General features: G+C 45.6%; 1 protein-coding gene across 1 annotated transcript in view; it reads right to left on the minus strand.

Moving 5' to 3' along the window:
• LCT (lactase) overlaps positions 1-15,926 on the minus strand; it is a 63,994-nt gene that overhangs the window by 33,204 nt on the left and 14,864 nt on the right. The window contains exons 2-5 of the mRNA XM_060257429.1: positions 5,064-5,140; positions 2,919-3,014; positions 1,036-1,141; positions 136-200 (exon numbers count right to left, since the gene is read on the minus strand). Of these exons, the coding sequence (XP_060113412.1) occupies positions 136-200; positions 1,036-1,141; positions 2,919-3,014; positions 5,064-5,140 (344 nt within the window). The remainder of the gene's footprint in view (positions 1-135; positions 201-1,035; positions 1,142-2,918; positions 3,015-5,063; positions 5,141-15,926) is intronic.

The raw sequence follows: 15,926 nt of genomic DNA on the forward strand, positions 1-15,926 counted from the left end.
TCACAAAAGAAAGTCTTAGTGTCATCAATAATGTTTATTCCCAAGTAAAGGCTGTGGTCTTAATTGCACAAAAGTATCATTTAAAAAAAAATCAAATAATTCAACAATTAAAAATATATACCGAACTGTGTGAATGGAGAAGCTGTCCAGTAAGTCCTGTACATCACATCCTATTGCCAATACTTGATCATTATTGATGGCTGGAAGAAATATATAGGAAAAAATCAGTGTAGGTGAAAGGTATGGAATTTAGGCAACTACATTGAGTCCTGTCTTGCAGTTTTGAGCTTTCTCAGCTTCCCTAGGCATTCTGAAACAGACTTCCCATAGTTCAACAAAAAAGTTTCAAAGGGAAACTCCACAATGAATTCCTTTGCAGATGCAGGCTTTACACTTTGTTCATTTTGAGTTCTTTGTTTTTCAATGAAATCCCATCTCTGTTGAAATCAGCAGCAGGTCTCTCTCTGATGGAGCTGGCCTCAGTGGCTCACAGTATTGCCCTTATTGTAGTTCATCTGTTCCCCAAGTCCCTTCCCTAACTCAAGATCACAGTTCCTCCAATCAGAAGGCACTGTCAAGTCAGCAGATTCAATAACGAGTCGTTGTTGAAACAAAATAACTAGTTTATTGATACTGTTGTTCTCGGCTAGGTTAGTATTGAAAGACTAAAGATTGCAATCATATAAGTAGAGTGCAATCATATAAGGTACACTTCAAAGGGATTCTTTAGGGAGGGGGACTATGCAGGGTACATTCACACATTGATGTTACCATTTCGTTCTCAGGCCTGCTTTGGCCTTGAGTGTTGCTGGCTCCAGACTCCCCCTGAGCTAGGCCTGAGAAGGCTCAGATAAAACATTCACATATTCCCATTTCAAAGCATGACTACATAACAAAGAGAAGGGGGGGGGGGTAAGGAGAGTTCAAGCTAGCAGCAATGGAATACAGTTTGGCTTTACCCAGGATGCCTTTCCCCTGAGCCAAAGTTAGATACAGATTTGACCAGAGTTTTATACAGACTTGACAGGCACTCACCACTAAAGATGGAAGCCAGTGTTACAAATGGATCTTCTTGCATGGAAGAACATTCATGGAATTCTAAAGTGAAGAGCAACACTTCCATTGTGTTTCCCATGACTTGCTAGAAATTAAAAACAAATCAACTACATAAACATAATGACAATGTCATATATTCTTGGAATATGTAAAAATATAGCTGCTATCTGCTATAAAGGCAGAGAAAGTGTGGCTTGAAGTTATCACATCCAAAGTGTTGCTGTACAGACAGAGATACCTTGGTAGGTACAGATCAGCATTGAGGTGTGACAAAAGCTGCTTGTACCAAAATGCTTTTCTTGCATCACTAGACAACAAGCATTGTCCTCCTTTACTGTTTGCTGCTAGCAGATTCCAGAAGGCAGGCTTATCTGTATTGACCCCTGAGTTAAATCATCATGAAATCATCTGGACTTCGATATTCCCCAGCATACTGTATAGCAGGGGTGTCCAACGGTAGCTCTCCAGATGCTTTTTGCCTACAACTCCCATCAGCCCCAGCCAGCATGGCCAATTACTGATACTGCGGTATAGCCTCTCTAGGCATCAGCTTTTTATTCCTGGGGCAGATACCTATAGTGATCATGATAGGCATTAAGAAGACTACAAGATGTGGTAATACTAGAGTTCTTCCACTTTTCACCACAATCACAGAAAGGGACCAAAGAAGTGGACTGTTATAATGCAGAAGGTCAGATTACTGTGGCAATAATAAAGCACATTGCTGGATTTTTTTGCACTTGTGCGTGTCTTAGAACGCTTCAGTACATTCAAAACTTAAGCTACACTTGCTGTTTCTTAAGGTTCTCTTAAGAGCCCCCACCAGAATTATGTGTAATCCAATGATAATGCAGAGTGCTGCGTTCACTATCATTTTGTCACTTGCACTGTCTTTTGGTATGGAATCCCCACCTCAAAAACTCATTTTTCTCCGTTTTGAGATCCGTGACCATTAAAACAGAGAACTCTCTTTTCCTCCTCTATCTTATGTAATGTAATGTGAGTGGAGATATAAACTTTATAAAGGATAAAAACACAATTAAAATATTATTTGTAACTTATTATTATTTATTATATTTGAAATAAATATTTTGAAATAAATATTTCATAAACATGCTTAAAACTCTTACAGTATTTTATTTAATATGGAAAGGTGGGGAAATAGTGGGATTTTGCAATACAATTTTTAAAATAAAACATCGAGGAGCACAAGGATCACAGCTGAAACTAAAAATATAAAAACGCTCTGAGTCTGTGAAAACAACGAAATTTGCAAGCTTTTCCCTCCAGGGTCTACTCAGATTGGCAGTGGCTCACCAGTGTAATATCTGCCTTTGGCTGTGGGTTCCCAGGTTAGAGTATTCACTAGGTCAGGTCCATTGAACAGAGACAAGCTGGCTCAAAGCATCAACTCTTTATTTGCAAGCACACAACTCCAAGAAGCATGAGCTTCAGCTGCCTATATAGGAGCGCTGAAATACACTGCAGCACAAAGTTGCAAGGAAAACATGAAATGTATTTTCCATTAAGGTCTCTGGGCACACAGACCTTAATGGAAAAATCCATTCCGCATTTTTTTTGCAGCTTTGTCTGTGCTGCAGCCTGCAAAGACAAGGCAGAAAAGGCAGGGAACTGAAAGAGCAGGGAACTTTGTCGATCTTGGAGCTTCAAACGGTGAAGGCAGGAGGGGAGGAGAGGGAAGAAAAAGCCCCAGGGGCCTGATTAAAGCCCTGGGTGGGCTGGTTCTGGCTTGCAGGTTGGACATTAGACACCCCTAAATTCAAATGCATAGACTGTATTTGTGTAACAGAACATATTAAAAGTTTAGATAAATTTATGAAGTAACAGTAGTTCAGAATTACCTGTAATTCATTCAGCATCCCTTGGAAAAGTACTTCCGCTTTACAGTTGTACTGGAGATCAAGAGAGACAAAATCTAGAGAATCCTGGAAATAAGACAAAATGTAAAACAGAAGGTATTTTTAAAATATACAGAAAATACAGAAAGATTAACAATTCCATGAAATAATTTATAATTCCAGATTGTACCCTCCCAGTGGTCTTCAAAAGGAAGAAAATAGATGATTCTTTAATCTGCTCAATTCCAAATGGTTAAGACATTAAGTTGTCTAGAATAGGGGTCCCTGAACCCCGGTCTGTGGCCTGGGACCGGTCCACGGCCTTTTAGCAACTGGGTAATGCGGGGCTGGCCCTAGGGTGCATAGTGCTCCAGGCAGCCTTGCTGCCCCGCAACCCCCTCCATGGTGCCACCCCCCTGCCGTGCCTCCTCCCCCCCCTCCATTCTCGACAATTTTAAGGCCTAGGAAGGGGTGGTGAAGCACTGCGTTCCCAGGCTCTTTAAAGGCCGACCCCCCGGCTGATCAGCTGATTGGTGGGAAAAAACATGAAGAAAGTGGGGAGGAGGTAAGGGTGGCACTGCTTTTTCAGCAGGTCACTTGCTGCTGCTGCCCCCAGTGCTGATCGTGAGCGTGCCAGAGAGGCATAGGAGCCCAGCTTTCACCATGGTTTTTCCCACCGATGAGCTGATCGGTGGGGAGAGAATCAGCCTTTAAAGAGCCTGGGAACGTGGCACTTTAATGCTCCTTCCCAGGCCTTAAAATTGTGAAGAACGGAGGGAGGAGGCTGGGGAGGTAAACAGGGATTTGCCTAGGGGGCAGGGTGGGGGGGGAGGCCGAATTCAGTGCTCCCACCCTGCCGGCCCTGGGGCCACAGTGGGTGGGCTAGCTTGGCATTGCAGAGTGAAGCAAAGACCTTCACCCACTCCTCATTTAAAGACCCCCATTGGGGGGCAGGGATGGGGTGTGGGTGTAGGGGCAGCCTGGGTCACCGAAAACCCTAGAACCCCCACTGGTCCGTGGAAAAATTGTCTTCCACAAAACCAGTCCCTGGTGCCAAAAAGGCTGGGGGCCACTGGTCTAGATATACAGATAAGGTAAGGAGTGTGCAGATATCAAAACTCTCATGATAAACACTATATGGTCGAGGGCCTGTCTTTTTCCATATGTTCCCCAGAGAGCACTGTGTTCAGAGACACAAAACCTACTATCTATCCCCGGACCAAGGGAGGCCAGACTGTGTTCCACATGGGCTAGGCCTTCTCAGTGGCAGCACCAGTAATGTGCAATGCCCATAAGGGCCGCGCAGTATCTTTCTCAATTCTGCAGGGCCTGCAAAACTGAATTATTTTGACAGGCCTTCAACACCTAAACCAGGAGAGGACTGCCACCCTACACTGCTGAGGAACCACAATCATGATAGGATCACTGCCAGAAGAAGAAAGATCCCACCTATACTGAAGCTGAACAGCACCTTAAAATGTACTTTAAATTGTTATTTTATCATTTTAAATTGTCATTGTAAATGTTGTTGAACTGACTGTCAGCTGCCCTGAGTCCGCTTGTAGAGAGGGCGGGATATTAAAGTAATAAATAAATAATAATAATTTAATCTCATATTAAAAGCAATGAGATTAGGTTTGGAAGTTGTAACTTCATTATTTCAAACTAGTTTTTATCATTTAACTTCTTTGCTTAATATTTGCATTTATGTATTACTTTTTAGTCTAAATGGCTGCTGACCATTTGCAATATACTACTACACAGTTTATGGCAGTGCTTGCATGGCTGTGTGTAGAATTCTGGTTTTAAAATTTAATCCCATTTTCCATATAATACTATTTTTACATTAGTGTATAAATGCAAGAAAACTACTACCAGTTGCAGGTCTCCACAATAATACATTTAACATAACAGGAATGGGTAAATTAGTAATATCTATGAAAAGAAACAGCTGTGTTTGAATCAGGTCTTAGAGCTTTCTCAGATATCACTTTGTAGGAGACAGACCCACAAGATACTTGGGAAAATTCAGTGTTGTTCTGATTTGTAGTCCAAATGCTCAGTTGTTGCCCCTCTCAGCTGGAATGCTCCACTTTGTTGTATCTAAATTACAAGTAGGAAAATTGTCAAGAAAATGAAATTCATTACCGAAATTGAAGCTAAGAAATATCCTGGTGGCACCAGTCCAATATCAGTAACACCTAGGGCGATAGACACTTTTCCACCTGAAAAGAAGAAGAAGATATTGGATTTATAGCCCGCCCTCCACTCCGAAGAGTCTCAGAGCGGCTCACAATCTCCTTTACCTTCCTCCCCCACAACAGACACCCTGTGAGGTGGGTGGGGCTGAGAGGGCTCTCACAGCAGCTGCCCTTTCAAGGACAACCTCTGCCAGAGCTATGGCTGACCCAAGGCCATGCTAGCAGGTGCAAGTGGAGGAGTGGGGAATCAAACCCGGTTCTCCCAGATAAGAGTCCGCACACTTAACCACTACACCAAACTGGCTCACCTAAAAGCAAAGAGGAAGGAGAAATCAATAATTATAATTTTAAATTATTTACTGTGGAAGGAATAACTTGTTGGTCTGGTTTAGGATGGCTGGACTGGTTAGGCAGCTGTCCTTACCTTCACTCAACAGAGTGCTCCTTCTGAGTTTCAGTGCAGCAGCAGGACCTAGTCAAATGGTTACCACACTATCACACAAATTGCACAGAGAGCTTTGCTTTAATTATGATGGATTTATTAAAAGAAAACTTAACATAATAATATAGTGGAGAGAAAGGGCGACAAAACTATTCTAGCTAACTGGATGGCTTTGAATTGTGTAGGCCATCCGCTTAGTTTAGTTAGGAGGAGAGACACAATGCTGTTCCTCCTTATGCATGCAGGGAAGAAGAAAAAGGAAGGGGAGAAGAGCAGGAAGAAGGGAGTTCTCTGAGATTACATTCTACCAATAGGAGAAGGTGAATGATAGCAGACAAGAAGGAGAATGATATTGTCTTATCTATCTGGCTAGCTCTGTGGTGTTTGTATCTTGGAGGAAGTCTGTTCTTCTAACAGAACTCTCACAGCTCTCCTTCTGAGAGGCAGAGTTGAACAGTGAATAATTGGTCATTGTGTATATTAACTGTGAATGTGCATGGTGTCTGTTCATAAAGAGGGACTTGTACTTATGGGTTTTATACCCATATTCACATTCCTCCAAGGCCTGTTGGAGGCTATACCACATATCTTCAGGACCACCTGTCTCTGTATGCGCCTGGAAAATCATTATGCTCCAGGAACAAGAGTTTCCAGCCTGAGAGAGATTCAGCTGTCCTTAGCTAGGTCCAGGGTCTTTTCAGCCCTGGCCTCCACCTGGTGGAACTCTCTGCCAGAAAACTTCCATGTCCTGAGGGAATTATTACCTTTCTGCAGGGCATGTAAGGCAGAGATGTTCTGCCAGGCATTTGATTGAGGGCAGCAACAGGACAGCACTAAATCTGGCACTCTATCACATACTCCCCTCTGTAACCCTCCTAGGAGGATCACAGAAACTGCTTTTCCCCCATCATCTGAATGTATATGTGTTGGGGTTTACATATACCTTTAGCATAGTAACATGGAGATAGCCAAGAAATAACAGCCAGGCACATGGTTTAGCTTAATAATAAAAGTCGTTTACTTTACTAATGAGGAAAAGGTATGACTGGGATTTCTAGAAAACAAAGAAGGATTCAATATCCTGTCTAGCTTCTAGACTACATCTCGACTCTCTGGAGTCCTAACTTCAACTGCATGGAGATCTAAGGGCTTAACACAAAGGACAATAAAACTGACCAAATGGTTTCCCTCAGACCACCACCCAAAATATATGGATTAGCCTATTAGGGCTCTCCCTGAATGGTCACTATGCATATTGACACCTAGCCTTGGCGGGAAGTACGTGCACACATTCTCATTGGCTCTACCTACTCACTGGCTAAACATCAGCATGCATATACAAACATTTCATTAACTCATGACAACAGGAAGTGAAATTGCATCAGAAACCCAACAATCTGTTCAATTGTTGATAATTTTAGGGTTTTAATACTGGTTTTATTTTAAATTATTTGTTGCACCTCTTTTTGCTCTAAGCCACCCTGAGCCCTGCTTACAGGGAAAGGCAGCCTAATAGGTCCAACCTAATAAATAATAAACATTTCAGCTCTTAATGATCCCCAGTTTAAAACAGTAATGAAATAGTGGAAGCATAAATGTCAGAAAACTAGTTGATTTAGGATTATTTAAATGATGAAAAGTCCAGAGATAGAAAGGTAGACCTGGGCATGATCCACATATACTAGGTACAGAAAGGCTTGATGAGGTCACCCATGAAATTATAACAGAATTGTAAAATGCCAAGATTACAGAAGGGCTTCAATGGAGAGAAGAATTCCCTTTGTGAAAACAATTAAATAGAGATTAAAGAGCTAGGAAGAAAAAAGCTTACAAAAGAATTGTGGAAGTTCTCAGGACATTAAAAGTATTTTCAGATATTTTGTAATGTTTTGAGTGCTGAACTGCAGTGGTTCTTCAGGTTTCTTCATACTGTTTTGCATTTGTTGTGTTGCCATGGTCTCACCAATATGTCAGGTGCGGCACAATCTCCATCAATGGCAATCTCTTTGGTGAAATCAGTTAAGTTTATTCACTAAATGAAGATGTTACAGGTCTAAGACTTCTTCTTGGTGAGACTGGAGCACTCAGGCTCAGGATTACAATTATACCCTTGGGTCCATACAAGAACATGTTTGAAGCACTAGGTGCCTTTCCCCCCAACCAATGAAGCATTCCCCTTCCGCCTTATCATAACCAGCTCAAGCAAGTTGCTTCAAAAGCAAAAGACTCCAAGCTGTGGCCTTCAACCTAAAGCTGTACCACACACTTAGGGTGAGAAAGTTACTTGTGTAATGTTACGGACATAATACTGTTGATGTCAAGGATTTTGATCCAGACTATTGTAACACTGGGCTTAAGCTGCAAGGATAGCCGGCTAGTTAATCAAATATGTTATGTCTGTGAAATTTACAAGTAGCCTTTTCTCACCCTGAGGTATGTGGTATCATGCGTTGGTGTCAAGATCAACTTCTCTCAGAGACTATCGCTCTTGGTTGCCGCTGGCTTTAACTGGAACTTGAGCTAAAGGGGGAAGGGTAATGTTTCATTGGTAGAAAAAAAGCACTTTTTGCTCAAATGAGTAACGGTCTGGATCAGCTAATATATTTGTCTGTACCTGTATCTTTAGTTCTACCAAGACGTAGTCTTGCTTATAACATCTTTACTCAGTGAATAAAGCTGTCTATGATTTAGCAACCACAGAGGTCATCATTAATGGGCTGTGCTGTACTTGACAGTTGATAAGCTAGCAAGCAGGTTAAACACAACAGTTACATTTGACAGTAGTTCCCACTACAGCATTTGTCTGGCCCCAACATGGATGTGGTTATAGCAAGAAGCATTCTTGACATTCAATTAGATGTGCTTTATCAAACCATCTATACTCTGATTGGTGGGGGAGGGGATGGAGAAACTATGGAAATAATAACAAAAGGAGAAAAGATGTCTCAATTAAGTTTGGAGGAAAGAAACAGCAGTCCTGCAAATAAAATTTGGGGAAACCTCTGTGTGAATAGACCCTAAACTGAGCTGCGCAGAAAAAGCTAACAGAGTATAGGCAGCAACAGAACTGAAGAGGATGAAAACATAAACTGGATTTTGGGTCTAAAAGGTTGTTAAATATTTTTATTAAAGCACTTTCAGTGGAGTGCACAGACAAAACTATATGAGGTCAGTAGAGCTGGAAAAAAGAAAGTCAAGATAATAGCTGAGGAACCCAGTAGTTGGCTGTGTGGTTCAGAGGTCTGACTCCACCAGACACCTCCCCAGCAGGGGATAGGTGTGAACAACTCACTCCCACTGAGGGGGAGGCTATATAAAAATATGGGAAATGAGGAAACCAGCGGCTTGGTCTTTCTGCCTTGCTGCGGGGGGGGGGGGGGTAACATGGGGCGACTGACGCAGGCTGCTCCACTGCCTGGGATCACCAAGGGCGGGGATTGCCTGGGGTGCAGAACAAGCACATAGAGGGAGGTGGTTGGTCATGTCCCACAAACTCTTTAAAAAAATAAATTCTGAACAAAGAGGAGAAGGATGGTGGTCACCTCCAGCACACTATGGGGGGAGGGGGAATTGCCTGGAGTGCAGAACGTGCACAGAAGGGGGGGATGGTGGCCATGACTGATAAACTGTTCTGGGTTGTTTGGGAGGAGAGGGATGGTAGTCACATCTGACAAACTATTTTTGAGGGTTGTTTGGGGTTAAGAATGTGCACAGAGGGGGAGGATGGTGGCCATGTCTGACTTTAATTTTGTTGTGTTTTGTTTTCTGGGGTGGAGAATGTGGACAGAGGGGGAGGATGGTGATTACATACAACAAACTGATTTTTTTGTTTTTGTTTTCTGGGGCAGAGAATAAGCAGAGGGGGAGGATGGTAGTCACTGCTGACAAACTTTTTCATTTTTTATTTCTGGGCATAGAATGCACACAGAGCGGGACGATGCTAGTCACATTTGATAAACTTTTTTTTTCTGGGGTGGAGAATGAGAAACTGAGGGGGACGACAGAGTTGATGTCTGACAATATTTTTTTGTTTTGTTTCCTAGAGCAAAGAATGTTCTACGAGGACAAGGATAGTGGTCGTGATTGTCTTTCAGGGCAAGGTGTTGGCTGTGGGGCAAACACAACCATGTCTGGCAGAGGCAGTCATCCTCCCACCCAAGTACCAGAGGTACGACTGGTGGGCTGCATGCTGGGATCACCCTGAGAGAAAAGGAGGGGGGGACACATGGGTGTACAAATGGAAGGCATGCTCTTCCTCCAACCAGTCCAGAAGGGTGAGATTGATCTTCAGAAAGGACAGCTCATTGACCCTGGCCAGGTCTAGGCAAGATTGGTGTGGCCTGAGGATGTCTCTCAGATGGGAGAACACCCACTCACTCTGGATGCTTGTTGGAGGGCTGGAAAATAGACTGATGGCCACACTGGCAAGATCAGGCCATATGGTGGCCTTGCATGCTCAGTACTCAAGTGGGTCAGAATTGGTGGCCTCAGGGGGCTCTGCTAGGAACTCCCTGACCATAATTTCTAAGGAACCCTCAGCCATTGCATGCTTGGCTTCCCCAACTATGCTCCTGACCTCCCACCTTGTAATGTACTCGATCGGGAGACGCGAGTAGGGCAACATTCTTTATTAGGAGTACGTTGCAAGAGAGAGAACAGGCGGGCCAGGTCCTGCTGATGATTGCTTAGGAGTGGTCTGCTCCACCCTCTTTGCATTTTAAGCTGCGCCTTGCTAAAGGCTCTTGGCCTGTGGCTCTTTGCCTGGGGGCTTCCTAAGGACCAGGAACCCAGATCCCTGATTTCCTTGTTCTCCCAATAAGGTAAGTTGACCTTCCAGAAGGGGAGCCACGTAAACAACAGCATTTAAAGAGGACTGTATATTTAGTATATATATATATATCATGAAGGTAGAATGCCAGCAGGGGGGTGGGGGCTTTCCAGTGTTTTGCACTGAGTGTCACATGTATGACTATCTGCCCACAGGACAGAAGTCTTGGGTGTGTGCTCGATGCAAGGAGCTCCTGGTCCTCAGGGAACGAGTTCGTACCCTTGAGGCTGAGGTGACTGCCCTGGAGAAGCAGAGACGGTCAGTTAGGCAATTGGGGAAGACTCTCGGGGGCGTATTAGATGAGCCCCACTCTAAATGTGGCAGCCCCGTTGCTGCCAGAGAGCGTGAGGGTCGAGAGGGAACAAAGCACCTTGCTGAGGATAAGGGGAATGCGCCCTCAGAAGGGACCTCTTCTTCGGTTGGTGAGCGGGTATCCTTTCGCGCCAAGGAACCATCCCTGGGCAGGGGGAGAGGGGGGGTCTTGGTAGTTGGTGATTCAATCCTTAGGCAAGTAGACAGCTGGGTGGCAAAACCGCGTATTGACCGTATGGTGACTTGCCTGCCTGGTGCGAAGGTAGCGGACATTACGCGTGTAGTAGATAGGCTGATAGACAGTGCTGGGGAGGAGCCTGTGGTCGTGGTGCATGTTGGCACCAACAATGTGGGGAAATGCAGTCGTGAGGTCCTGGAGGAGAAATTTAGGCTACTAGGTGGGAGACTTAAGGCCAGGACCTCCAAGGTGGCCTTCTCGGAAGTGCTACCTGTTCCACGTGCAGGGCAGGAGAGACAGGCGCAAATTAGAAGTCTCAATGTGTGGATGAGACGATGGTGTAAGGAGGAAGGGTTTAAGTTTGTTAGGCACTGGGATGCTTTCTGGAACAAGCGGGAGCTGTACAAAAGAGACGGTCTCCACTTGTCTCCGGATGGAACCAGACTGCTGGCGCTTAAAATCAAAAAGGTGGCAGAGCAGTTTTTAAACTAAATCTTGGGGGAAAGCCGACAGGAGATGGAATGTCTCTGGTTCGGGAGGACTCATCTCAAAGAGATGAAGGGTTGGCTTCTATTTTTCTACCGAGTAACGGATCAGAGTTGTCCACTGTGATGGTGACAAACAGTATGGACTGTCTGCCAGAGTCTCGAGGCGGCAGGAGAGAGGTGGCGGGCCTAGCTCGCCTGGGAAATTATAAATGTTTGTATGCAACTGCTAGAAGTGTCCGAAGTAAAATTGGTGAATTGGAATGTTTAGTGTTGGGAGAAAACATAGACATTGTGGGAATTTCAGAAACTTGGTGGAATGAGGAGAATCAGTGGGACACGGTGATTCCTGGATATAAGTTATATCGGAAGGATAGGGAGGGAAGGGTTGGAGGTGGGGTGGCTCTGTATGTCAGAGAGGATATACGGTCCAGTAAGACTGAGGTCAGAGAATTATATTCCCTTTTAGAAATGCTTTGGGTTGAAATAGAGGGCCCAAAAGGAAATTTAACTATGGGAGTTTGTTATCGCCCACCAAATCAAAAGAGAGAGGACGATTATAATATGATGGAAGGATTAAAGATAGCGGCTAAACGTAAAAACTGTGTCGTAATAGGTGATTTTAACTACCCGCAGATTGATTGGGTCAATATGTGTTCTGGTCGAGAGAAAGAGATTGAGTTTCTTGATGCTCTCAATGACTGTGCTATGGAGCAGATGGTCTCAGAACCTACTAGGGGTGGGGCGATCCTGGATCTGGTCCTAAGTAATGCCCAAGACTTGGTGAGAGACGTAAAAGTGATTGCGCCGCTTGGGAACAGTGACCATAATGTTATTGATTTCACCGTTTGTATAAATAGGGAGTTGCCCAAAAAGACCGCCACAACCACATTTAACTTTAAAAGGGATAAATTCTCTGAGATGAGGAGGCATGTGAGGAGGAAACTGAAAGGAAAGGTAAATACGGTCAAAACCCTTGGGGAAGCTTGGAGACTATTTAAAACTATAATCCTAGAAGCTCAGATAAAATATATACCACAAGTTAGGAAAGGCACAAACAGGTATAAGAAGAGGCCAGCATGGTTAACAAACAAAGTAATGGAAGCTGTAAAAGGTAAGAAGGACTCCTTTAAGTGGTGGAAAACCAGTCCAAGTGAGATTAATAAAAGGGAACACAGGCAGTGGCAAATCAAATGCAAGACTGTGATCAGGCAGGCGAAAAGGGACTATGAGGAGCATATTGCAAAAAACATAAAGACCAACAATAAAAATTTCTTCAAATATATTAGAAGTAGGAAACCAGCCAGGGAAGCAGTGGGGCCCTTGGATGACCATGGGGTAAAAGGATTACTGAAGGAGGATGGGGAAATGGCTGAGAAGCTGAATGCATTTTTTGCCTCCGTCTTCACCGTGGAAGATGAGAAGTGTTTGCCCGCCTAGAACCACTAATATTGGAAGGGGTGTTGAAAGACCTGAGTCAGATTGAGGTGAAAAAAAGAGGAGGTCCTACAACTAATGGACAAGTTAAAAACTAATAAGTCACCGGGTCCGGATGGCATACATCCAAGAGTTCTGAAAGAACTCAAAGTTGAACTTGTGGATCTTCTAACAAAAATCTGTAATCTTTCATTGAAATCTGCCTCTGTTCCTGAGGACTGGAAGGTAGCAAATGTCACCCCCATCTTTAAAAAGGGTTCCAGAGGAGATCCGGGAAATTACAGGCCAGTCAATCTGACTTCAATACCGGGAAAGTTGGTAGAAACCATTATCAAGGACAGAATGAGTAGGCACATTAATGAACACGGGTTATTGAGGAAGACTCAGCATGGGTTCTGTAGGGGAAGATCTTGCCTCACTAATCTGTTACATTTCTTTGAGGGGGTGAACAAACATGTGGACAAAGGAGACCCGATAGATGTCGTTTACCTTGACTTCCAGAAAGCTTTTGATAAAGTTCCTCATCAAAGGCTCCTTAGAAAGCTTGAGAGTCATGGAGTAAAAGGACAGGTCCTCTTGTGGATCAAAAACTGGCTAAGTAATAGGAAGCAGAGAGTGAGTATAAATGGGCAGTCTTCGCAGTGGGGGACGGTAAGCAGCGGGGTGCCGCAGGGCTCGGTACTGGGTCCCATGCTCTTTAACTTGTTCATAAATGATTTAGAGTTGGGAGTGAGCAGTGAAGTGGCCAAATTTGCGGATGACACTAAATTGTTCAGGGTGGTGAGAACCAGAGAGGATTGTGAGGAACTCCAAAGGGATCTGTTGAGGCTGGGTGAGTGGGCGTCAACGTGGCAGATGCGGTTCAATGTAGCCAAGTGTAAAGTAATGCACATTGGGGCCAGGAATCCCAGCTACAAATACAAGTTGATGGGGTGTGAACTGGCAGAGACTGACCAAGAGAGAGATCTTGGGGTCATGGTAGATAATTCACTGAAAATGTCAAGACAGTGTGCGTTTGCAATAAAAAAGGCCAACGCCATGCTGGGAATTATTAGGAAGGGAATTGAAAACAAATCAGCCAGTATCATAATGCCCCTGTATAAATCGATGGTGCGGTCTCATTTGGAATACTGTGTGCAGTTCTGGTCGCCGCACCTCAAAAAGGATATTATAGCATTGGAGAAAGTTCAGAAAAGGGCAACTAGAATGATTAAAGGGCTGGAACACCTTCCCTATGAAGAAAGGTTGAAACGCTTAGGGCTCTTTAGCTTGGAGAAACGTCGACTGAGGGGTGACATGATAGAGGTTTACAAGATAATGCATGGGATGGAGAAAGTAGAGAAAGAAGTACTTTTCTCCCTTTCTCACAATACAAGAACTCGTGGGCATTCGATGAAATTGCTGAGCAGACAGGTTAAAACGGATAAAAGGAAGTACTTCTTCACCCAAAGGGTGATTAACATGTGGAATTCACTGCCACAGGAGGTGGTGGCGTCCACAAGCATGGCCACCTTCAAGAGGGGGTTAGATAAAAATATGGAGCAGAGGTCCATCAGTGGCTATTAGCCACATTGTGTGTGTGTGTGTGTGTGTGTGTGTGTGTATATATATATATATATTTGGCCGCTGTGTGACACAGAATGTTGGACTGGATGGGCCATTGGCCTGATCTAACATGGCTTCTCTTATGTTCTTATGTTCTGCTTATGTACAATCCCCGGTACAGCCTACTGGACAGGTGAGGCCAATCCTGACCTGTTAAACTTCCCACCACAGCTGGTGATTGGCGGGGATTTCGCGCCCCGCGCTGGAGGCGCCTGGGACCGCCCGGTCGCCTCTGCGCATGGCGCGTATGGCTGCCGATACACTACACCCCTCCCCCCCTGGTTAATGAACATAGTCCTTAAGGTAGGCGGGAGGTCGGCGCTCCCTGGTGGACCTTCTGGGGAGGTCCGGTGGAGGCGGCGTGGCTTCCGCCGCTGGTGCGTTGGTGGGCCATGGTGTGGCCGGAGGCTGCGGGTCTGGTTCCCTCGGTCTCTCGGGCTCTGTCAGTCCCGGCGCTTCGTGCGGCGGTGTTGCCGGTGTTGGGGCCGCGTCCTCTGGTCGGGCCTCGGTTGGCTCCTCCCCGGATCTCGCCCCTTCTGTATCCGCAGGTTCCTCCGGTAACATGCGGCGGCGTAGCTGGTCTATGTGCCGCCGTAATACCTGGCCTCCCTCGGTTGATATATCGTAGTGGCGGGACCCCGTTACTCGTAGCACTCTGCCTGCCACCCACTCCGGCTCCCTCGCATAGTTCCGGGCGTATACTGGGTCGCCCGCAAAGAAACCCCTGGCCGCATCCCGGACCTCGGGACTTCCGCGGGTCTCCGAAGCCCTGTCAGGGTGTAGTCTGTCTAGTCGGCTTATGAGCTTGCGCCCCATGAGGAGCTCGGCCGGACTCACCCCTGTGGCCGGGTTGGGGGTGACCCTATTATCAAAAAGGAATGCGGCCAACCTGTGGTCCCAGTTGCCCTGCACAATTCGGCTCAGGGCTTCTTTTGTTGTGCGGACCATCTGCTCTGCCTGGCCGTTGGTGGCCGGGTGGAAGGGGGCAGACCTTATGTGCCTAATCAGATATCTCTGGAGGAACGCCTGGAAGTCGGCCGAGGTGAACGCGGTCCCGTTATCAGAGACTATGGTGTCCGGGATACCGTGTGTGCATAAGACCCTGCGCAGTGCTCTGATCGCGGCTGCGGACGAGGTGGACCCTACGGGAATGACCTCTAACCATTTGGTGTAGGAGCCCACAGACTGAGTGGGCTGAAGCTAAATCCTACGAAGACAGAGGTCCTTTGCTTGGGTCGCCGCGGCCCAGGGAGGGGGATCTCCCTACCGGCTTTTGACGGTGCGCCGCTGATGGCGGCAGACAGGGTCAAGAGCTTGGGGGTGCTGTTGGAGCCTTCCTTAAAGATGGAGGCTCAGATAGCAGCCACTGCCAAGTCCGCATTTTTTCATCTTAGGCGGGCAAGGCAGCTGGCCCCCTTTCTGGAACGCGACAACCTAGCAACAGTGATCCATGCTACGGTCACCTCAAGGTTGGACTACTGCAATGCCCTCTACATGGGGCTGCCCTTGTCCCGGACCCGGAT

This window comes from Heteronotia binoei, chromosome 16 (genome assembly GCF_032191835.1).
Source record: "Heteronotia binoei isolate CCM8104 ecotype False Entrance Well chromosome 16, APGP_CSIRO_Hbin_v1, whole genome shotgun sequence".
In the NCBI taxonomy this organism is placed as follows: Eukaryota; Metazoa; Chordata; class Lepidosauria; order Squamata; family Gekkonidae; genus Heteronotia; species Heteronotia binoei.